Below are 23,219 nucleotides of genomic sequence, written 5' to 3'. Positions count from 1 at the left end.
TTTAAAAAAACATCTCTCCATTTAAAAAAAAACAACTCTCCATTTAAAAAAAAAAACATCTCTCCATTTAAAAAAAAACATCTCTCCATTTAAAAAAAAAACATCTCTCCATTTAAAAAAAACATCTCTCCATTTAAAAAAAACATCTCTCCATTTAAAAAAAAACATCTCTCCATTTAAAAAAAAACATCTCTCCATTTAAAAAAAAAAACATCTCTCCATTTAAAAAAAAACATCTCCATTTAAAAAAAAACATCTCCATTTAAAAAAAAAAACATCTCCATTTAAAAAAAAAAACATCTCCATTTTAAAAAAAAAACATCTCCATTTAAAAAAAAAAACATCTCTCCATTTAAAAAAAAAAAACACTCTCCATTTAAAAAAAAAAACCACTCTCCATTTAAAAAAAAAAAAAACTGCCGGGGAAGCAAAGCATTCGCCCTGCAGCCTTTCCTCTCTGGCACACGGGCTGCATCTCAATAGTCTAAAATGGCTTTCTCTCATTTCCTTTCCTTGATCTACAATGACGTACAAACAAAGGATAAGTCAAAGCCTACCAGAGGATCGATCAAGCTTCCAACTGTTGTCTTCTGTCAGAAGGAGTCCACCTTAGACTTGAGATGCCTCCCTGGGGTGGATGCATGGTTTGGGTCGGGGTGCATTGTCGCCTGAGCTCGACGACTTGCATGAATGCCTGAAGAAATAAATGGTACACTACTGCGAGTGGATACCTACAGGCGATCTTACTCAATTGTCTAACAACTCTGTCCTCTTCTCCCGTCATTGCACTGAGTGAAAATAACTGGTCAGGTGAAAGACAGCCTAATGATGAGCTTCCACCATTTTGTTTTCACTTGACACGGCAATCAGTGCAGATGAAGAAAGAAGAAGAGGATTTTTAGGCAATTGAGATCAAGACTACATCCCAAATGTCACCCTATTCCAGGCCTTGGGGGCCTGATTGGTGTCACACTCCCCCCCCATCCCTAGGATTTAAACTAATTGCATTCTAAACTGAAGAGCACAATTAGTTGGTTATTGGAATCAGGTGTGTTAGCTTGGACTGGAATAAAAGTGTGACACCAAATCAGGCCCCTAAGGTGAGCCCTGGTTGAACGTATATATATATATATATTTATTTTACCAGGCAAGTCAGTTAAGAACAAATTCTTATTTTCAATGACGGCCTAGGAACAGTGGGTTAACTGCCTGTTCAGGGGCAGAACACCTTGTCGGCTGGGGGTTACTAGTCCAGCGCTCTAACCACTAGGCTACCCTGCCGCACCACTGTACATGGGGAATAGGGTGCATCATGTAATTCACTGTAGCTTACAGAGCTAGTGGCTAGTTATTTGAATTAGGGTGAACGACTGACTGCCTTATACAACGCTCCTATAGATTAGTGGCACATCGGAGAAAACACTTTACGAAAGATAGAACACACACAGCTATGAACGTCATCAATTCTGAAATAAAAGGCAAAAGGAATCCATTTGCAACCCTGTTTAAAAAACAAAATAAACAGTAGCTGCCTTATGGACCAGCCGGCCTACGGATACTGTAAGAGTTCCACAGACAAAAGTAATTGACAGCTGAAAATCCAAGTGTGTGCGGGAGAGACTGTGCTCCGCTGATGATCTTGCTGAAGATGGGAACTGCACTGTTCCCATGGCGACCACGCCATGGAGCGGCTGATAGGCCGATAAAGACCTTAGAATAAAAAAAAATCTAAAAGGTGACAAGATATTTTCTCATTTTATGTTTGACCAAGTCTGAAGCTGGTATGTCATGCATTACACACACACACACACACACACACGTTGGGAGTTGAGGGTCTATTTTAACTTACTCCTCTGGCTCAGGACAGGGTCAAAAATCACACACCGTCCATCCCTACATCTGCTTTACTGCTCATGTGCATTTCCACAGAATATGTGCTGTTGAGCATCTTGATAAAAAAAAGCATCCCAGACACATTCTCTGCAAATGCTCTCGGTGAATTGAGAACAAGAGCCTGCTCCTTCATGACATCCATCCCCCAGCTTACAGCTCTTTTCTCAGTTGAAATCAAAATGCCCGCCGAGATTACGGCATCTACAAAGTCCAATAGAGTTTATGTTTCAAATCTGTTTGGAAGGTCAGCAAGTCACAAACATGGTCCCTGTTAGTTTTCGTGGAGACTTAGGGGCCCCTGGTCTTGTTACCAGCCTGATGATGTGTTTACTACACTTTACCCCACCATAGAGTTGGATAGAGGACACACAAAATGTACTACTTTAAAAATAGAGATAGCCCTCAATGGTGCTGCCCATTTGGTCAAAAAAGCAGCCATTGAAAAGATAGGAGATGAGCTCTCTAGTACATTATTGGTAAAGGAGGGTTTGGTCCCTTTATGAGAATTTCCACTGGGTTTGTATGCTCCAGGGTAAGGTGTTGACCTGACTTATCCAGGCCTCTTGTCTAGTCTATCCTCTGTTCTGTACTGCATTGCATCTCTCCAATTGGCATTGTAGTGGTCTATGGAGCGTCTATGGAGCGTCTATCTGTCTGTGGTGTCTGAGCTAAAAACACATTGGTTTTATTTTTAACATTAAAGAATCATGTTGCTGAATTTCCCTTTCAGTTACATGTGTGTTGGCTGACTGGTACTTCAGGCTGTTTCGTCCTCGCGTCGCATCAAGGGGTTACAAATGACTAGGTCGGGTTGTGTTGGTGTGGCTGGAAACAAAATGGCCGACCCTTCTTCTTTGGGGGTTCTGGGTGGTGGATGGGGTTAGCAGAGGATGTCCGCCTTCACGTGCAGAATTTTGGAGAAGCCCGGTCTCTTCTTCAAGCCCTGGAGGGTAAAGAGGGGTTAGACCGCTACACACACACTCTCTAGAGGCCGTTGAACCATAAAAAGTGTGTGTGTGAATGAGCGTGCCTCAATCTATTTATATCTGAGTGAGTGCATTTAAGCAATTAGGGCCGGGACGATACCAGCGTTGCGATACTCATTAGTATCATGGCAAGGAAGCAAAACAGCCCTAATGCTGGAAACAAACATCATTACGTTGTCATCCAGAGTCACATGTATGTATTTCCCAAACTATCGCACACTATATTTGACATACAGCAGGTTTTTAAAGGACTAAAGAGTTCGGTCTGCTTCGCGTTCTCATTTTCGCCATGGGAAAAATATTGCGATACTGGTATCGTCACAGCCCTATTAAGCATGCGTGAACCTAAAATATGCTTAGTGTGTGTGTCTCAGGGAGAAGCTTTATTTACAAACAGAAAAGTAAGCATATAACTAAGTTTGTAGACCATTGCGCACACACATGTATACACATAAGAAATGAATGACTCTGCTGGTTCCTAGGCTTGGAATAGTGGTTTTCACTGTTTGTACAGTACACACATAACTCATCGGTTCCTCCCCCTCGAGGGTTCATTGAGTTTGATTAAATGTTTGCTTTGCTTCTCCCCCGCCTGGCTACGGCCGTGACAAATGAACAGGGCCCGAATTTACAAACACACTTTTAGCTCTCTGGAGTTCGTTACTTAACGGCTAGGAGCAATCGAGCACGGCATCCGCCAGCGAGAAAGGGACACCTTCCTCACTGACTCACAGAAGAAGGGAAGGCTCACACGCCCACCCTATTCCCTGTTTAGTGCACTACTTTTGACCAGGGCCCAATAGATGAAAAATTCAGAGTGCGAATATCGAAGCGTTCTTCCTCTTAACCTCTGAGCGGCGCCCGTCGTGGGCGTGCGACCGCCCTCAACACCACACTTCCTCTTTCCAGAATCCCCCGGACGATCAGCTGAACTGGGGATCTTGGTTTTGAGTCATTGTACGGTTCAGTATGGTTGAGTTGTAATAATAGACCACTCTCACTCACCCACCTTACCATCGCTAAAGGACACTACAGATTTAGTCATATAAATGATACGTATAATGTGGGCAGGAGAACCCAAAGACTTGCCCTCAAAGCACTGATCCAGAGTGAGTTTTAATAGTATTGGGTTTCGTCCCGTTTATAAGTGTATTGAGATGCACCCCCTTTGTAAATGTTATTAGACGATTCAAATGCAATCCTTTTTAAGAGCATTGGGATTCCTTGGGATGTGGAAGTTAAAGCCTTGTTATAATTACCTGCAGCTTGTTCACCCTCTCGTCAAACAGCTTCCTAGCCTCAGGGCTGTTGGGGTCCTCGAAGTAGTCCTCTACCCCGATCTGCACCACGATGGACTTCAGGTTACGACACACACCTGGAGGGGCGAGATGGTGTGCAGCCCTCACACGGACGCAGCAGACTCGCCACCCAATTCCAAATAGAAACCTATCCCCTATGCCCTAGCCACTTGTGTAGCTCTGAAATGATTGACTGGATGAGAAGTGCAGACCTGGATTCAAAATGGTGCTGACTCAACACTTTGAGCCGTTGTTTGAGCAATGGAAAACAAAAAATGGGCAGGGATTGCACTTTTGGGATTGTTCTACTGGTTCCTTTGTGAAAATCAAGTTCAATAAAGCACATCTTTATTTGAACCGGGTCTGGTGTAGCGTGTACTCACTGTTAAAGTATAGCAGTGCCTTGGGGGGGTCTAGAACCTCCAGACCCTCCCAGTAGTGTAGTAGGGTGTAGCGTGTACTCACTGTTAAAGTATAGCAGTGCCTTGGGGGGGTCTAGAACCTCCAGACCCTCCCAGTAGTGTAGTAGGGTGTAGCGTGTACTCACTGTTAAAGTATAGCAGTGCCTTGGGGGGGTCTAGAACCTCCAGACCCTCCCAGTAGTGTAGTAGGGTGTAGCGTGTACTCACTGTTAAAGTATAGCAGTGCCTTGGGGGGGTCTAGAACCTCCAGACCCTCCCAGTAGTGTAGTAGGGTGTAGCGTGTACTCACTGTTAAAGTATAGCAGTGCCTTGGGGGGGTCTAGAACCTCCAGACCCTCCCAGTAGTGTAGTGTAGTAGGGTGTAGCGTGTACTCATTGTTAAAGTATAGCAGTGCCTTGGGGGGGGGGGGGGGGGGGGTCTAGAACCTCCAGACCCTCCCAGTAGTGTAGTGTAGTAGGGTGTAGCATGTACTCACTGTTAAAGTATAGCAGTGCCTTGGGGGGTCTAGAACCTCCAGACCCTCTCAGTAGTGTAGTGTAGTAGGGTGTAGCGTGTACTCACTGTTAAAGTATAGCAGTGCCTTGGGGTGGGGGTCTAGAACCTCCAGACCCTCCCAGTAGTGTAGTAGGGTGTAGCGTGTACTCACTGTTAAAGTATAGCAGTGCCTTGGGGGGGTCTAGAACCTCCAGACCCTCCCAGTAGTGTAGTGTAGTAGGGTGTAGCGTGTACTCACTGTTAAAGTATAGCAGTGCCTTGGGGGGGTCTAGAACCTCCAGACCCTCCCAGTAGTGTAGTGTAGTACGGTGTAGCGTGTACTCACTGTTAAAGTATAGCAGTGCCTTGGGGGGAACCTCCAGACCCTCCCAGTAGTGTGGTGTGGTAGGGTGTAGGGTGTACTCACTGTTGAAGTGTAGCAGGGCCTTAGGGGTGACCGGGGTGGAGGTGAGGACCAGCATCTCCAGGCCCTTCAGACCCTCCCTGCACACCTCAGCTGCCACTTCCTGGTTGACCTCACTCACATGGTCCAGCTCCAACACCTGCAGACGCATGCAGTTCCTCGCTACAGGGGGAAAGGAGGAGGAGGGGAAGGAGGTCGAGATGCCTTTGATATCAACAACTTAGTCAGTAGTATGTAAGTAGCATTGACCGCACCAGAACAGCCCACAGGTCAGGAGAGTATCTTCTGTTTCTGTGTAGGGTGAGGCAGCTAGATGCACAAGTACACCCCCTGGACAGGACGCTTGGTATTTGCTCATCCATTAAGTGCTGGGTAAGATATCTAAAGAGCCCATCTAGAGTCTAAAGCAGTCATATACACCTGGCCAGCACACATTGATATAAGTTTGTTCATTGGTTGAAGTGTTAGCAATGCTTACAGAAAAATACAACTTTAACAATGCTACCTAAGTAAGTTGAAAAGAGATGGTCGTGGCGAAAGCGCACATAACCAGCCGACAAAAACCAAACAGTATGTTCACGGTGTTTCTACCATTTGTATGATCATTTTTTTGAGATGATTCAATTCAACATCTTGTGGGGATAAGTGTTTCATCGTGTTTCGCTCTAGATGGTAGGATGAGAGAGAACTGATCAGAGTGGCTGATTTCCAAATGGCATCCTATTCCCTTAATAGTGCACTACCTTTGACCAGGGCATTTACATAAGTGTTCACACCCCTGAGTCAATACATTCAAATCACCTTTGGCAGCGATTACAGTGTTTCTGGGTAAGACTAAGAGCTCTGCACACCTGGATATATTGTACATTTCCACATTATTCTTAAAAAAACGCATTCACGCTCTGTCAAGTTGGTTGTTGATCATTGCCAGACAGCCATTTTCAAGTCTTGCCATAGATTTTCAAGCCAATTTATGTCAAAACTAACTTGGCCAATCAGGAATATTCAATGTCGTCTTGGTAAGCAACTCTAGTGTATATTTGGCCATGTGTTGTAGGTTATTGTTCTGCTGAAAGGTGGATTTGTCTACCAGTGTCTGTTGAAAAGCAGACAAATCAGGTTTTCCTCTATGAATTTGCCTGTGCTTAGCTCTATTCCATTTATTTTTATCCTGAAAAACTCCCTTGATGATGACATGCATACCTATAACATGATGCAGCCACCACCGTGCTTGAAAATATTATGAGTGGTACTAAGTGATGTGTTGTGTTTGCCCCAAACATAATGCTTTGTATTCAGGACAAAGTTCATTTTTTTACGTTTTACTTTAGTGCCTTGTTGCAAACGGGATACATGTTTCAGAATATTTTTTATTCTGTACAGGCTTCCTTCTTTTCACTCTGTTAATTAGGTTAGTATTGTGGAGTAACTACAATGTTATTGATCCATCCTCAGTTCTCCTACACAGCCATTAAACTCTAACTGTTTAAGTCCCCATTGGCATCATGGTGAAATCCCCAAGCGGTTTCCTTCCACTCCGGGAACTGAGTTAGGAAGGACGCCTGTATCATTGTAGTGACTGGGTGTATTGATACACAATCTAAAGTGTAATTAATAACTTCACCATGCTCAAAGGGATAATCAATGTATTTTTCTTTTCTATCTACCATTAGGTGCCCTTCTTTGCGAGGCATTGGAAACCTTCCTGGTTTTGTGGTTGAAGCTACACTATATTTACACAAAAAGTATGTGGACATCACTTCAAATTAGTAGATTCGGCTATTTCAGCCACACCCGTTGCTGACAGGTGTATCGAGCACACAGCCATGCAATCTCCATAGACAAACATTGGCAGTAGAATGGCCTTACTGAAGACCTCTGTGACTTTCAACGTGTCATAGGAGTGTCAAGTCAGTTCGTCAAATTCCCGCTCTGCTAGACCTGCCCCGGCCAACTTTAAGTGCTGTAATTGTGAAACGTAAACATCTAGGAGCAACAATGGCTCGGCCGCGAAGTGGAAGAACACACAAGCTCACAGAACGGGACCGTTGAGTGCTGAAGCTTGTAGCTCGTACAAATCGGTTGTCCTCGGTTGCAACACTCACTACCGAGTTCCAAAGTGGCTCTGGAATCAACGTCAGCACAAGAAATGTTCATCAGGAGCTTCATCAAATGGGTTTTCATGGCCGAGCGGCTTCACACAAGCCTAAGATCACCATGCACATTGCCAGGCGTCAGATGGCAGTCCGACGGACAAATCTGGTTTGGCAGGAGAACGTTACCTACCCCAATGCATAGTGCAAACTGTAAAGTTTGGTGGAGGAGGAATAATGGTCTGGAGTTGTTTTTCATGGTTCAGGCTAGCCCCCTTAGTTCCCGTGAAGGGAAATCTTAACGCTACAGCATACAATGACATTCTATACGATTCCAACTTTGTGGCAGCAGTTTGGGGAAGGCCCTTTCCTGTTTCAGCATGACAATGCCTCTGTGCACAAAACGAGGTTCATACAGAAATGGTTTGTCAAGATCGGTGTGGAGGAACTTGACTGGCCTGTAAAAAGCCCTGACCTCAACCCCATCGAACACCTTTGGGATAAATTGTAACGCTGACTGCGAGCCAGGCCTACTCGGCCAATATCCATGCCCAACCTCACCATTGCTCGTGCCTGAATGGAAGCAAGTCTCCGCATCTAGTGGGAAGCCTTCCCAGAAAAGTGGAGGCTGTTTTAGCAGCAAAGGGGGGAACAACTACATATTAATACCCATGGTTTTGGACTGAGGTGTTTGAGCAGGTGTCCATATACAGTTGGTCATGTAGTGTATGTTTGAAATTCACTGCTCAACCTGAGGGACCTTACAGATAATTGTATGTGTGGGATACAGAGATGAGGTAGTCATTCGAAAATCATATTAAACATCTAGAGATTCTGGGTTCGAGTCCAGGCTCTGTTGCAGCCGGCCGCGACCGGGAGACTCATGGGGCTGCACACAATTGGCCCAGTGTAGTCCGGGTTAGGGGAGGATTTGGCCGGCAGGGATGTCCTTGTCCCATTGCGCACTAGCAACTCCTGTGGCGGGCCGGGCGCAATGCACGCTGACACAGTCGCCAGGTGTACGGTTTTTCCTCCGACACATTGGTGCGGCTGGCTTCCGGGTTAAGTGGGCATTGTGTCAAGAGGACGCACGGCTCTCGACCTTCGCCTCTCCCGAGTCCGTACGGGAGTTTCAGCTGAGATTGCAGATGAGAGTAGACTGTAACTACTAACTGGATATCGCGAAATTGGGGGGGGGGGGAAATCATATTAAACGCTACCATTGCAGACAGAGTGCAACTTATTGTGACTTGATAAGCAAATTTTGATTCCTGAACTTATTTGGGCTTTCCAATAAAAAAGGGGTTGAATACCTATTGACTCAAGACATGTAAGCTTTTCATTTTTTATTAATTAGTAAACATTTCTAAAAACATAATTCCACTGACATTATGTTGGCCAGTGAACCAAAATGTAAATGTATTCAATTTTAAATTCAGGCTGTAACACAAAAACATGTGGAAAAAGTCAAGGGGTGTGAATACTTTCTGAAGGCACTGTAGCCAAGAGTAGTGCACTATATAGGGAGCCATTTGAGAGGCACTCAATGTCCTTTCCTATTGCCACCCCTCATCCTCACTCAGCCCATGTACTGATAAACAGACAGGCCACCATGACAACCGTTTCTCAACTAGCCACAAAAGTAATTTCCTCCCTCCGTTCATGCATGCTGTGAATCGTGAGTAGGAACTCAATAGCTGGGTTACATTTCCTTCTGACTGGGAGGTTATTTGCAGTCGCACGCATCCCACTTTCCATCTGTGTGGATGGGACAGAAATAAATCAGAATGTTTTGTTCTTAAGAAAAATAACAAATATTTCTAAATGTGACAAATAACCCCTTGAAGGACAAAGTTCTGTCCATCAACAAAGACCTCTGATATGAACCATCCAAAGCACTTCAATCCAAATTGTTTCTTTGTTCTGAAAGAATAGTCCCTATATCAGTTTATTTATTAAAATGACCAATGAGATTTAATATTCATGAGATATTTATCCAAATTGAATTTACTCACCCAATGAGGCTAGTCCCTGAACGCCACACCCTGCCCCGCCCACGCCCAGGGCTCTGAGGTGTGGCCAGCATCGGCCAATGGTTTGCAGGCATCGGTTGCTGAAGCGAGCCGGTTGTTGGCTGGAGGAGAAAGAGCGAGGTACGTTACAATAGATGTGCTAACGGTATTCATAAAAATAAATGTGTGCTAAGAGAGTTGCCTCTCACCATGGATGTAGTGGTGCCACCTGGAGAGAGATGATGTCTCTACAGCCTGCTCCTAGAGCCCAGATCACCTCCTGTCCTACAGGGTCTGTGGCACTCCTAGAACAAAAAACACCAATTCACTATACTTCATGGTATAATCATCTAGACACCCATTCATAATATATCGCAGGGGTCTCAAACTGTATGTGTTAAAGTGAAAATCTTAGGCCCGCACCCGGCCCTAACCCGCAAATATAGAAAATGCAATGCACAGCCAGAGACAGGCCTATGTTTCTGCTTAGAATTTCCCACATTTTGGTACGCTATTTGTTAGTCAACTTTTCTATAATTAGATACATGTGCAGCTTCTCCTCGGTCATTCATTGTTGCCGTAAAATACAAAATAAACCCTTGGTCACCAGACTGTCATAAATCGATAGAATAAATTATTCAATCTAGTTGACGTCGTTAAAGTTCTTTCATGTCTGCTTCTCTTGCGCAGCAAAGACGTTTAGGGATGCAAAATTTACGTTTGACCGGTTTTAAGGAAATTAAATACTACCCAACATATTTCTGATAAGATTTCAGTTCCACTTGAATGCATATTTTATGTGGTTGAAATACTATCAGCTTTAATGATGCTGATAAAAATAGCACCTTTATAGATGGTCTCAAACTGTCAAATTTGTATAGTGCCTCGCAATCATCACATGTCATCATCCTCTTCACCAAATATATTTCCCGAAAATTAGGCTATTGTTCTGGTCCTCCCTTCTATTGATTTTCAACTCACCGTTTTGCAGCTTTTCTCTAATAGAATTCAACTCCGACATTGTTCTTTTTGCCTCAGTGGATAGACAATATCCAATTGGAGCATAGTTAGGCCCTGAATCTTAGGCTACACACTAACAGCAGAAAAAACAAATGAAATAAATATATAAATGTCCTAAAGAAAAATATACCTCATGTGATGAAATTTCTTTAGAAAGGGGCATAAGACAGGGATGTCCCCCCCCCCCCCCCCTCCTTTTTTGCACTGGCAATTGAACTGCTTGCAAAAAGAATTAGACAGGACCCAAACATTACAGGTATCAGTGTTGGTAAACATGAATATACACTAAACTTATTTGCAGCTGATCTCCTGACATACCTGACCGATATTGATTTCAAAATATATTTTCTGAATACTAAAATCTCAGGAAATACAATTAACGTGGACAAACTAAATAAATGCAATAAACATATATATTTTTTTAAACTCATGATTTACAGCCATCTTTAAGTGGAACACAAAAAATATGAAATGCTTAATACGTGACAACAAATAGAAAGATAACTTTATTCCATTACTGAACAGTATGAAAACAGATCTAATTAAATTTAACTATCTTCCCATAAATCTTACAGATAGAATAAACCTCTATAAAAGCTTTGTATTTAATTTTGGTAACACTAATTCATAGAATATAAAGGAAAGTTTTACATCTTACTATGTCTGAGAGTGGTTTTAACCTTCTAGACTTGGAATGGTATCAAATGGCTGCCAAAGGCTTTTACTTGTGACATATAGTCTTATTCACTCAAGAGGAACAATAGGTAACTATTGAAGATGCACAGCTCATCACCAGAATCTTTTTACGTGTCTATTTTCAAAGGAAAATGGTTATTACGTGAATAACTTAACAATTAAGAACACTATAACAATATGGAATAAACTAAACGTATTCTACAAGAACCAATATCACTTCCTAAAAACACAACCTTATGGGACAATCCTTGGATAGCTTTCCAGAATTCACAGATAAATTGGTCCACATTGAAAAAAACTAAAAGGCATAGAAACCATAAATGACTTGGTAATAGGTAATAGATTTATTTCCATGACAGCTTTAAAAAGCTATTTTGGATTGACCAATGTAGATATTTTAAAATACATGCAACTTAAAAGTTTATATTACAACATCTTGAAATCATCTTGAAAACATCTTGAAATATTTTGGATATCAGAGCAATCTTGAGGGAATCCTATTGGTCAGAAAAGGATACTCATATGATAGGTAAACTACACAAAACCTCGCAGAGAGCCTATCCAACTGATAATCTCTTAGAAAAATATATAAACTATTGGAACCAAGATTTAAAAAGAACTGATACTGGCACAAGATGGAGGGAATGTTGGAACATAATTAACAAGACTACAGTTAACACAAATGTACATTTAATTCAGTATAAAATAATGCATCTTGTATAAAATTCTCTGTTGTATAATTCGTTGTACAAGAGACAATTCTAACTCTACAGCACAACGGAAGAGTCATGTCTAAAGTGTAAAACTAATAATGACTCAGTAATTCATGCCTTCAGGGAATGTTCTAAAGTCCAAAAGTGAGGGCGGAGTTAAGACATTTGGCTGTCACAAGTATTACGATGTAAATGTACTTCTAATCCGTCTGTCTGCATATTTCAAGACGTGACATATGAGGGTGCCGTGAGATACCCGATGGGTTGGACAATAAAGTCAATCATCAAAAAAAAAAAAAAAAGTATACTCAAAAAAAAATGTAAATGAACCAATCCTCCATCATTAACGCAATGGAAAGGTCAAATTATTTTGAAAAAAAAAAAAAAAGTAATGTGTATGGGCTAGGAGAGAAACAAAATGGTGGCGTTTGAGGCCACGTGGCATAAAGTGATGCGGGCGCTAGAGATGGGGGTGTGTGCTAGTGGGTCTGGGCAGGGTTAATGTTGTGGATGTTTGTATGATGTTGTCATTTCTATGTGTACTTTTTGTATTGTAACATTTTAAACATAACTAATAAAAATCAAATGTAGCCTCAAATGGAGCCTATAGATATGAATTGTACGATGTCAGCTAACCTGTCTGTGTGACGGCCTGCGGGGCAAGGCATTGGCCAGCCACAGGGAGTGACGAGTACTGTATTGTATATATTTTTGTTATGTTACAGCCTTATTCTAAAATGGATGAAACAAAACATTTCCCTCATCAATCTACACACAATACCCCAATACATTTGCAAAAATGTCTAAACCTGTTTTTGCCTTGTCATCGTGGGTTATTGTGTGTAGATTGATGAGGGGGAAACAAATATTTAATCAATTTCAGAATAAGGCTACAACAAAATGTGGAAAAAGTCAAGGAGTCTGAATACTTTCCAAATCCACTGTAAACTGTCCTATATTGTATGTATACTGTACTGTATTATATATACAAACTGTACTCTACTATGTATGATCGCCCCCTGGTGGTAGTACCTATATGTGACGGCCTGCAGGGCTCGGCAGTAGCAGCTGGCGAGCCACAGGGAGCGGTCAGTTAGCAGGTTGGGACAATGAGAAACCTTGAGGATCAACAGGTTCCCTCCTGTAGCCTTCAGCAAGGACTCCAGGCCCTCCTCCAGACAACCACTGGAGAGGGAGAAAGAGCAAGATGAGAGAGAGAGAGACGGACAGACAGAAAAACAGAGAGAGAGAGAGAGAGAGAGACAGACACACAACAAACAAGTTAATAAAGGAACAACCACTGTTGCTGAATAACCAATTACTCAGTGCGGAATGAGTATTGTCCTTGAGTTTAACAAGGCACTGCAGCTATGTATGCCTCTGGATTTGTCTGTCTAAGCAGTAAGAATGTTAATAATGCATGGCATTATGCTGCGCTGAACAAGAGAGTCAAGAAAAATGATGTACTAAAACGTATTCATAAGGCTAAGGAGGGATAACGCGAGCAAGCATGCAATTACAGTGTGCGCACACTCATACAAGGCAGTGCATACACACATTCACAAACACTCAGGAATGTCAGGAATGAGATAGAGCCTGGGGCTTTCTCACACATTCTCAACCTGCTACGGTATATAGACTAGGAAGGAGAGATGATGGGGAGAGGGGAAGGAGAGATGATGGGGAGAGGGCAAGGAGAGATGATGGGGAGAAAGGAAGGAGAGATGATGGAGAGAGGGAAAGGAGAGATGATGGAGAGAGGGAAAGGAGAGATGATGGGGAGAGGGGAAGGAGAGATGATAGGGAGAGGGGAAGGAGAGATGATGGGGAGAGGGGAAGGAGAGATGATGGGGAGAGGGGAAGGAGAGATGGGGAGAGGGGAAGGAGAGATGATGGAGAGAGGGCAAGGAGAGATGATGGGGAGAGGGGAAGGAGAGATGATGGAGAGAGGGAAAGGAGAGATGATGGAGAGAGGGAAAGGAGAGATGATGGGGAGAGGGGAAGGAGAGATGATGGGGAGAGGGGAAGGAGAGATGATGGGGAGAGGGAAAGGAGAGATGATGGGGAGAGGGGAAGGAGAGATGATGGGGAGAGGGGAAGGAGAGATGATGGAGAGAGGGAAAGGAGAGATGATGGAGAGAGGGAAAGGAGAGATGATGGGGAGAGGGGAAGGAGAGATGATGGGGAGAGGGGAAGGAGAGATGATTGGGAGAGGGGAAGGAGAGATGATGGGGAGAGGGGAAGGAGAGATGATGGGGAGAGGGGAAGGAGAGATGATGGGGAGAGGGGAAGGAGAGATGATGGGGAGAGGGCAGGGAGAGAATGAAAAAAGAGAAGGCGAGAGAGTACTGCAGACCCCTGCTGTTCGCTGTACAGAAGGAAATCAGTCCATGACACACACACACGCCTCTCACCGTGTGCTCTTGATGTACTCCTCCTTGATCTCCTTCTTGCCCCTCTGTCGTGGTTTGAGGTTCTGGAGGATGAGGGAATGGGTCTGGGTGCACCACTGGGACAGTGTACTCAGGAACTGGGACGAAGAAATTACAGTTACATTTTAGTCATTTAGCAGACGCTCGAAGCCCTCACTGTAACACATATCACAATTATTGCAAGTAAAACATCGGCAGAATCGGTGCGCGTGAGTGCAGGTGCATAATGTGTGTGTACCACAGGAGGTTGGTGGCACCTTAATTGGGGAGGACAGGCTCGTGGTAATGACTGGAGGGGCATCAGTGGAATGGTATCAAATACATCAAACACGTGGTCTCCAGGTGGTTGATGCCATTCCCTTTGCTCCGTTCTCCCCTCAGCCGCCTCCTGTGGTGTGTACGTGTGTTTGGTCTGTCGTTCCTCGTGTACGACCCGGGTCCTCTACCTTGGAGGAGATGCGGGCGTTCTCCAGCAGCACCCGGGTCCACACTGCAGGGTGGCGGGCCACAAACCTCCAGTCCCTGCAGACCTCCGCGGCCCTCAACAGGGTCTTGGTGTCCAGGTAGGTAAAGATACAGAACAGAGCCGCCCTCATTTTCAGTATCTCCGGGCTGATCACCTCGCTGTTGGACCGGGACGGGCTCTTGTCGTGGCGACACGGCTTGTTGTGGCGGTAGCCCCCCTCGGAACGGCCTGCAGGGTCGGGAAGAGAGAAAAGGATAGAGGTTAGGTGAAGAAAGAGAGGTGGAGAGGGGAAAAGAGAGTGGAGGGGGAGGGACCGGGATATTAAGTCAGGTAGGTAGAGAAAGATGGAGGGGGAGAGGGGGTTGAAGACAAAAGAGGGGGATGGTGAGAAGGAGGGTCGGTAAAAAAAGAGATAAGTGCAGAAGGCAAGGAGAAAAGTGAGGATGAGGAGAGGGGAGGTTAAGAAAAAAAGAGAGAAAGGTGGAGAAGGGGAGGCGAGAGGAAGAGAGGAGGATGAGGAGGCAGGGAGTTTAGTCAGAGAAGGAAAAGGTGGAGGAGAAAGAAACGGCATCCTGAGTCGCAAAAATATATTAGTGGCATTCTACAAAATATCCACCATGTGGTGCAAGCGATCCACTTGAGACTTTCTTACATTCACCCTCAAACACAGACATTCAAATATCTGCCATTGATGTACTGTGTTGGCCAACACCATGTGACCAAACCAACTCTAGCACATTTACATTTCTCCCAGCAGGCATCAATCCATGTGATGAGTCATCGCCCGTGTCATCCCTGTTGGCCTTGGAAAAGAAGAAGCGAAGGAGGCTTTTGAAGCAACAGGCCTCGCGGCAAGAGGCACACCGCCTACGCCAGCTAGCGATCTACCAGTGCATGCTAACAGTCGTACCGTGTGATACGTTGATGTGTGCCATTTCAAACTCAACCCTGGCAAACGCTTTGAGAATCTTATATGGAAGACAATGTCAGAGCATAAAATGTAATTTACATGACAAGTAATGTTATGTAATGTTGGTGGTGCCAATTTGAATTCTCATACCAGACATTCTGGGCTGTGTCAAACATGACAGCTTTATTGCCTGTTTGGGTAGCTTTGCCAAGTAGCTGTAACCAAAAGGACCCACAGGGAATAGGGTAGATCTTTCTTTTGTCCAAAAATGTGTCCATTTAAAGCTAAATGGGCATGTTTCAATGGCTTCTGTCCTAGTTAAGACCACATCCCAAAAGGCCCCCTATTCCCTTTATAGTGCACTACTTTTGACCAGGGCACATATATGGAATAGGGTGCCATTTGGGAAGCATCCTTACTCTCTCCGATGATGCACCTGGTCTCTCTGACTGTGGCTATTGCCATGTCCAAAAAGTCTGCATCCCAAATGGCACCCTGTTCTCTACTGTGCCTGGTAGAAAAGTAGGGCACCAAATCGGGAATAGGGATGCCACTTGAGACGCAACCAAGGTGTTCCTAAACAAAAATGGTATACTGTCGCATAACAGTATAAAACCCTGGGAATGGTACAGTACACAAACACACACACACACACACACACACACACACACAATACCCTGGAGGTTGTTCATGCGTGATCTATCTGGGTAGTGTGTGTGTGTAAGAGTAGTGCAGTCTGGTGAAAAGTCATCCCTCTATGACAGGGCGCCCTGGGCTGATTCGGAATCAGTTTGTGGAGCGCTCTGGTCATTAGTCGTCCATCACTGTTCTCTGGACAGCCTTACCCTGGAACACCTGGGACTAGAACTGCCATGACCCAGTTTCACACCAGCCACTGTCCTTCTGCCCTTCTCTGACAGACCTGACTACTGTTAGCCTGGGCCGCAGGACAGTGTGTGTGTGTGTGTGTGTGTGTGTGTGTGTGTGTGTGTGTGTGTGTGTGTGTGTGTGTGTGTGTGTGTGTGTGTGTGCGTGTGTGTGTGTGTGAGTGAGTGAGGGGATACTGTCCGTTTGTGTGTGTGTGTGCTGCAGGTGCCATTGGCAGGATGGCAGGCAGGCTCAGGGTCATACGGCCAGACATGTGACAGCTGTTCCCTTTAGAAATGACTGATTCTTTCTGTAAATCACCAGTACATTACAAGTATCTGCTGAGTAACAATTGAGCAATCAATCAACGGATAAATCAGGATAAAATAATGGTAAGAGACTTAGCCTTCTACCTGGCTAAATAAAGGCCAGTCAACAAAGATTAAGATTAGCAACGTAGCCTAGCCTAGCCTCCTACCGCACTGTACCTGTGACGAAGCAAGGTAAAGATTAGCAACGTAGCCTAGCCTAGCCTCCTACCGTACTGTACCTGTGACGAAGCAAGATAAAGATTAGCAACGTAGCCTAGCCTTCCCTCTTACTAAAGATTAGCGGCCTAACTTAGCCTAGCCTCCTATCCATTCCTACCTGTGCCTTGGCGGTACCCAGATTGTCTCGGTGCTCCAGACTGCTGCGTCTCAGCCATGGTGGCCCTCCTCTCCTGCTGCTCCCACATCTCCGCCTCCGACTCGGTAGTCCTGGAGCCCACGTCCGACACGTCGCCCTCCTCCCCCTCCGTGCTGTTCCGGTAGGGTCGCCGCTGCCAGTTCTGGATGGCCTGCTTGCGGAGCCCCCAGCTCCGGGACACCCCGGCCCTCTCGTAGCACTGTCCGCCCCCTCCCTGTCCGCCCCCTTCCCCCAGCCGACACTGGACGTGGTAGTACTGGCCCTCGGGGCACTCTTCCATGGGGTGCATCTCCACGCTGTCGCCGCTGTCGTAGCCCCCGCCCGAGCCCTGGGAGCAGGACTTGACCCGGCCCGACGCTCTGGGTGTGTGTGTGTGGGGGGGGAGAGAACGGAAGACAGGGGATGAGTTATACTCAGAGGTACCACTTAAAAAAAACGAACTCAAAGTGACTTTTGTGGACACTTTACACATGGACAACTAACAGACGGAAACCATTGAAACGTATACAGTATTAGATTACTCTACACAGGTTCCATCAGATAGGTCATCTGCGTTACTGTAGCCTGGTCCCAGATCTGTTTTGTCAGGTCAGTGATCGGCTGAGATGAGGACAAGTGGCAGTGGAGTCACCACACTGCCACTTGATACCGCATGATTCTACAGCCCAAAAGTGTGCTGCCATGGTTTCCACAGCTCAGTATAGACCAATACCTTTGTAAGATTAACGACTTCCAGAACGAATATGAAATCTATCTGCATCCTCTAATTGTTTTTTCATGTATTTTTTAAACCTTGTAACTGCACAGGGTTGGGTGTGACACTTGTCTGGGGGTGTTTTGAAGGTGTCCCCTTAAACTAAGTTTGTGTAGACATACTTGAATAGTGACTAAAGTCTTGGCAGTGACTAAGATTCTGGCCATAGTCCCAGCTGGAAACACTGTGCCCCTCAAGGACAGCTCTTTTTTTCATACCCAGAATGCATTTCAGGAGCTTACTGCCTTCGGGCAGTGGCTACATGTCCCAGAAATCTGAGGCACAATTAAACATGTCCCTCCCTGTAGCATTGAGAATATAAAAGGTATTTTGACACTTTCCCCATTGACTGACACATACACGCCTCAACATGTGTGTACGCGATTGTCAATCAATGCACCTACAGAGCCTTTTTTTATTTTTATGATATATTTTACCAAAGGTAATAAAGTTTAATCGACTACAATATACTGTAGTGCTTAAAGGCCGACCTGAAAAACAGAAGGAATCATTCCCTTAATATAAACCAGTAATTTAAACCATGAAAAAAGTAGAGGGAAAAGAAATGCAGATTTTACGCTAGTGGCCATTTTCATGGATATTCCTATTTATACCCAGCTCCTGTGCTCTGGATTATTACTGGGTTAAGTGGAGACCCCAGGCATTTGTACAGCAGAAACTTTCAACTGCATGGAAAATTAGAACTCCAACTCTCAGGACCCGAGTTCCAAACAGCCTCTGGAAGCAACCGTTTCAACAGTTTCAGGCTTCAGTGAAATGGGTTCCCATGGCCGAACAGCCTAAGATCAGCAATGCCAAACGTCGGCTGGAGTGGTGTAAAGCTCGCCGTCATTGGACCTTGGAGCAGTGGAAACGTGTTCTCTGGAGTGATGAATCACAATTCACCATCTGGCAGTCGGACGGACGAATCGGAGTTTGGCGGATGCCAGGAGAATGCTACCTGCCCCAATTCATAGTGCTAACTGTAAAGTTTGGTGGAGGAGGAATAATGGTCTGGGGCTGTTTTTCATGGTTCAAGCCCCTTAGTTCCAGTGAAGGGAAATCTTAACGCCACAGCATACAATGACATTCTAGACGATTTTGTGCTTTCAACTTTGTGGCAACAGTTTGGCGAATACCCTTTCCTGTTTCAGCATGACAATGCTACCGTGCACAAACCGAGGTCCATACAGAAATGGTTTGTCGAAATCGGTGTGGTATAACTTGACTGGCCTGCACAGAGCCCTGACCTCAACCCCATCGAAAACCTTTAGGATGAATTGGAACGCCGACTGAGAGCCAGGCGTAATCGCCCAACATCAGTGCCCGACCTCACTAATGCTTCTGTGGCTGAATAGAATCAAGTCCCCGCAGCAATGTGCCAACATCAAGCGGAAAGCCTTCCAAAGAAGAGTGGAGGCTGTTATAGCAGCAAAGGGGTGGCCCAACTCCATGTTAATGCTCATGATTTTGGAATGAGATGTTCAACGAGCAGGTGTAGACATATTTTTGGTCGTGCAGGATATGTATGGGAAGAGGACTTTTTAATAGGTTGGTATATCATTACATATTCTTTGAGATAGATACTGTAGCTAGATACTGTAGCTGAGTGTGGTACATTCGTCCCTCCGCATTTCAATATAAACAATTGCTTTAATACATGTATGCCAACGTGTAAAGCACTTTTCGATTGGATAAAAATCTGCTCCGCTATATAAAATGTATCATTAACATTATTGTCTACTACGATCCCTTTTTCAGAAATCATTTCTGATGTCGAGATTTTAGTCAACCGAGGGAGGCATTCTGGAGGTCATAAGCCGAGCCGTAAACACATTCCCTCTTCATCATGTATGGACAGAGACTAACTCTTGGCGCTGACAAGAGGCGTTAACTGCGCAACAACAACTATTTTAGACTGTATCTCAAAATGTAGGATAACATCAGTGGAGAGTGAAGGATACTGCTTCAGCATAAAAGTGCTTGAAGCTCCGATGATATATGAAGTCGACCAATTTAGATCATGAGGAGTGAGGGAGGGATTGCTTTGGGGCTAAATTGACTACAGTGACTGCTTCTGGAAACAGCAGTTTTTCTAAGGCAGCCAGCGTACACACACACACACACGCACACAGAGAGACAGAGAGCCGAGCAAACAGAGATGCTGTTGGACACTGACATGTACACACGCTACATGACTTTGACATCAAACACAACCATCCTGCGGTTTAGCTAGCTAATTAGCGACCGTAGCTAATGCATCCTGAATTCAGAGTGAATGTAAAACAGTCTAGGCGATTATATCAAGCTGCTATACGACTCCTGCAGTGAAATAATTAGATGTTGATATGAAGATAGCGATTTGAGGTGCACCTGGTAAATCCCACACCAGAACTGGATTCAAATAGTACTGGGCTCGATTGAGCTTGCCTGGCACCATGGAACCAATGGAATACTCCCAAAAGTGCATGTGTTCACCTCACCTCCAGTACGGTAGAACATGCATACATAGACCCTAGTGACACCGCTTAAGAAGCAGAGGAGAGGCCACTTGGCATTGTGACTTGGGTTAATCCCAAATGGCACCCTATTCCCTATACGATACTTTTGACCAGGGCAGATAGGGCTCTAGTCAAAAGTAGCACACCATATCGGGAATAAGGTGGTACTTGGTACACAACCTATATTGGAGTGGTGGCTTTAGGGATAAAAGCCACAGGTCGGATCAATATTGTGGAATCAAATCAGCAGAGCTGGCTAATTGGGTACAGATCATTATTCAAGTGTATAACAGGGAAGTACAGTTTCCTGACCAGTAATGCACAGTGGGGCTCAGGATGGGCGACAGAGTAGCCATCTCGGTGCAAAATGGAGTCGATGACTTCAGTGCGAATTATCCAGACCACGTCAATAAAGCATCAAAATAAGATATTTTTCAAACCCAAATATGCAAAGGTTCAAATATCTATTTCTCAAACAAGCAGCTAAATAGCATCTTCCGTCACTGCATTTGGAACAAATAGAACTCTGGGAGGCCGAGGGCATTAATGGAATGTTCTAATCTAGGAAGTGAAATGGTCACTTCATGACTAACTACCATCATGATTCACTGTACTCGGGAAGGCTTGGGAGGAGTGTGTGTGTGACTTCACGATTGTCTCGCCCCAAAATAAAACGACGGCCGAAGAGGGACGATGTCATCGTCTGAGGTGAGCGGAAGTTGTGTGACAGAAGGTCGGTAAAATCACGAGCTACACACATGCACTCACAGACGCACGCACGCGCACGTACACACACACACACACAGGGTTACATAACGATGCAGAAAAGGTCTACATTTAAAAATACACAATGTTCTGTGTGGATATGATACTATGGTGATACGGAGCTTGATCATTAGGGCTCCAGGGCTGCATACCAAAAGGCACCCTACTCCATTTTTATTTACAAAACGAGTGCGCTAAATAGGGAATAGGATGCCATTTGGGATGCAGCCCAGCGTGGGTGGGTTTGGATCAGCGGTGAAGGAAAGAGAATGAGATGGGCGTCTCAAGATGCATGAGATGTGGGGGGGGTTGAATTTGGACCATTCAGTGAGCCACTCAAATCAAAATACACATGAGGATGCATCATTGCGCAAAGACGAGGAGATCAGTCGGTGACGATCTGAAAACCATACGGGCTGAATCATATCCTTGGTTAGGATGAAACTTTGACATTTAGAATTGAGAAATGAATAGGGCGAAAACCACCTGCAACATACTATTTCATCCCAATCTAATGTTCGCTTGTTTACTCACACCCAACATAATCACATAGTTCACTAATCTGAGTAGGGGGTGAACCAAATATGACAAGTTATGTAAGGGAATACCCCCCTGATTTGGACAAAAACAAATGGCGGTATATTGGCATTGGACAAACCATATACACGATGGTCAATACCACCCAATTTGGCGTTGATTCATGCAAAGTATATTGCAAATGCCATATGGCAATTGCCAATTGTAACACTTCAAAATTCCAATAGGGGGCGTGTGCGTTCCACCGGGGCATTTCATATTGCAAATGGCACCCAAGTCAACATCCAAAAGCCAAATTTTGAAAAATGAAATTTTAAAAAAAAAACTTAAAACCCCTTAAAAAAGTGCTTTCTGGACCTTTTTTCGAAATTCTTTCGAGTTTTTTGTCAATTACACATGTGTAAGAACTGTATGAGTATACTTTTGTCATCATATATATATTTTTTTTAAGTACATGCGCATAAGGCATATGTTTTGTCCATTTGCAATATGATTTCATAGGAAGTCAAAAGTCAAAAGTCAAAAATGTCAAAATTTGGTAAAAAACTTCACACATCCTTAAAAAAGTGCTTTCTGGACCTTTTTTCAAAATTCTTTCGATTTTTGTGTCAATTACACATGTATAAGAACTTTATCAACATACTTTAGTCATACTTTATTATCATATATATATTTTTTTTTTTACTTGTGCATAAGGCATATGTTTTCTCCATTTGGAATATGATTTCATAGGAAGTCAAAAGTCAAAAGTCAAAAATGTCAAAATTTGGTAAAAAACTTCATACATCCTTAAAAAAGTGCTTTCTTGACCTTTTTTCAACATTCTTTCGATTTTTGTGTCAATAACACATGTATAAGAACTTTATCAACATACTTTAGTCATGCTTTATTATCATATTTTTTTTACTTGTGCATAAGGCATATGTTTTCTCCATTTGCAATATGATGTCATAGGAAGTCAAAAGTCAAAGTCAAAAGTAACGATTTTCCTCCGTGCAACTGATGATCTAAAATGTGCAACAACATTTTTTTGATTTTTTTTGTTTATGTTTCCTTACTTTTTCAAAGTCACTGTGCATTTGCAATATGTTTTAATGGGCAGATACCATCACGAATTTGTCATGCTCAAAATTCAAACTTTACTTTGCTCAAACTATACCTTGGTCAACTTGTATTACATATTTCTTTTTGTTTTACTTGTGCATAAGGCATATGTTTTCTCCATTTGCAATATGATGTCATAGGAAGTCAAAAGTCAAAGTCAAAAG

At 44.0% G+C, this 23,219-nt stretch overlaps 1 protein-coding gene across 3 annotated transcripts in view; it reads right to left on the bottom strand.

The window, feature by feature from the left end:
* Positions 1–1,177: 1,177 nt before the first annotated feature.
* The window catches only part of LOC110498678 (F-box only protein 41-like), a 113,795-nt gene continuing 91,753 nt past the window's right edge, over positions 1,178–23,219 (bottom strand). Inside the window, exons 6-14 of one of the 3 annotated variants that reach the window (XM_036954437.1) lie at positions 17,356–17,753; positions 14,911–15,158; positions 14,447–14,562; positions 13,065–13,217; positions 9,813–9,908; positions 9,607–9,725; positions 5,502–5,660; positions 4,139–4,254; positions 1,178–2,836 (exon numbers count right to left, since the gene is read on the bottom strand). In XM_036954437.1, the coding sequence (XP_036810332.1) occupies positions 2,774–2,836; positions 4,139–4,254; positions 5,502–5,660; positions 9,607–9,725; positions 9,813–9,908; positions 13,065–13,217; positions 14,447–14,562; positions 14,911–15,158; positions 17,356–17,753 (1,468 nt within the window). In that variant the 3' untranslated portion in view covers positions 1,178–2,773. Of the gene's footprint in view, positions 2,837–4,138; positions 4,255–5,043; positions 5,661–9,098; positions 9,350–9,606; positions 9,726–9,812; positions 9,909–13,064; positions 13,218–14,446; positions 14,563–14,910; positions 15,159–17,355; positions 17,754–23,219 lie in introns of those variants that run through there. The other 2 variants (XM_036954436.1, XM_036954438.1) reach the window with 2 other exon arrangements.

This window comes from Oncorhynchus mykiss, chromosome 19, assembly GCF_013265735.2.
Source record: "Oncorhynchus mykiss isolate Arlee chromosome 19, USDA_OmykA_1.1, whole genome shotgun sequence".
Taxonomy (NCBI): domain Eukaryota; kingdom Metazoa; phylum Chordata; class Actinopteri; order Salmoniformes; family Salmonidae; genus Oncorhynchus; species Oncorhynchus mykiss.
Note: the sequence above shows the minus strand (reverse complement) of the source record. Positions and strands in the feature narration are given on the sequence as shown.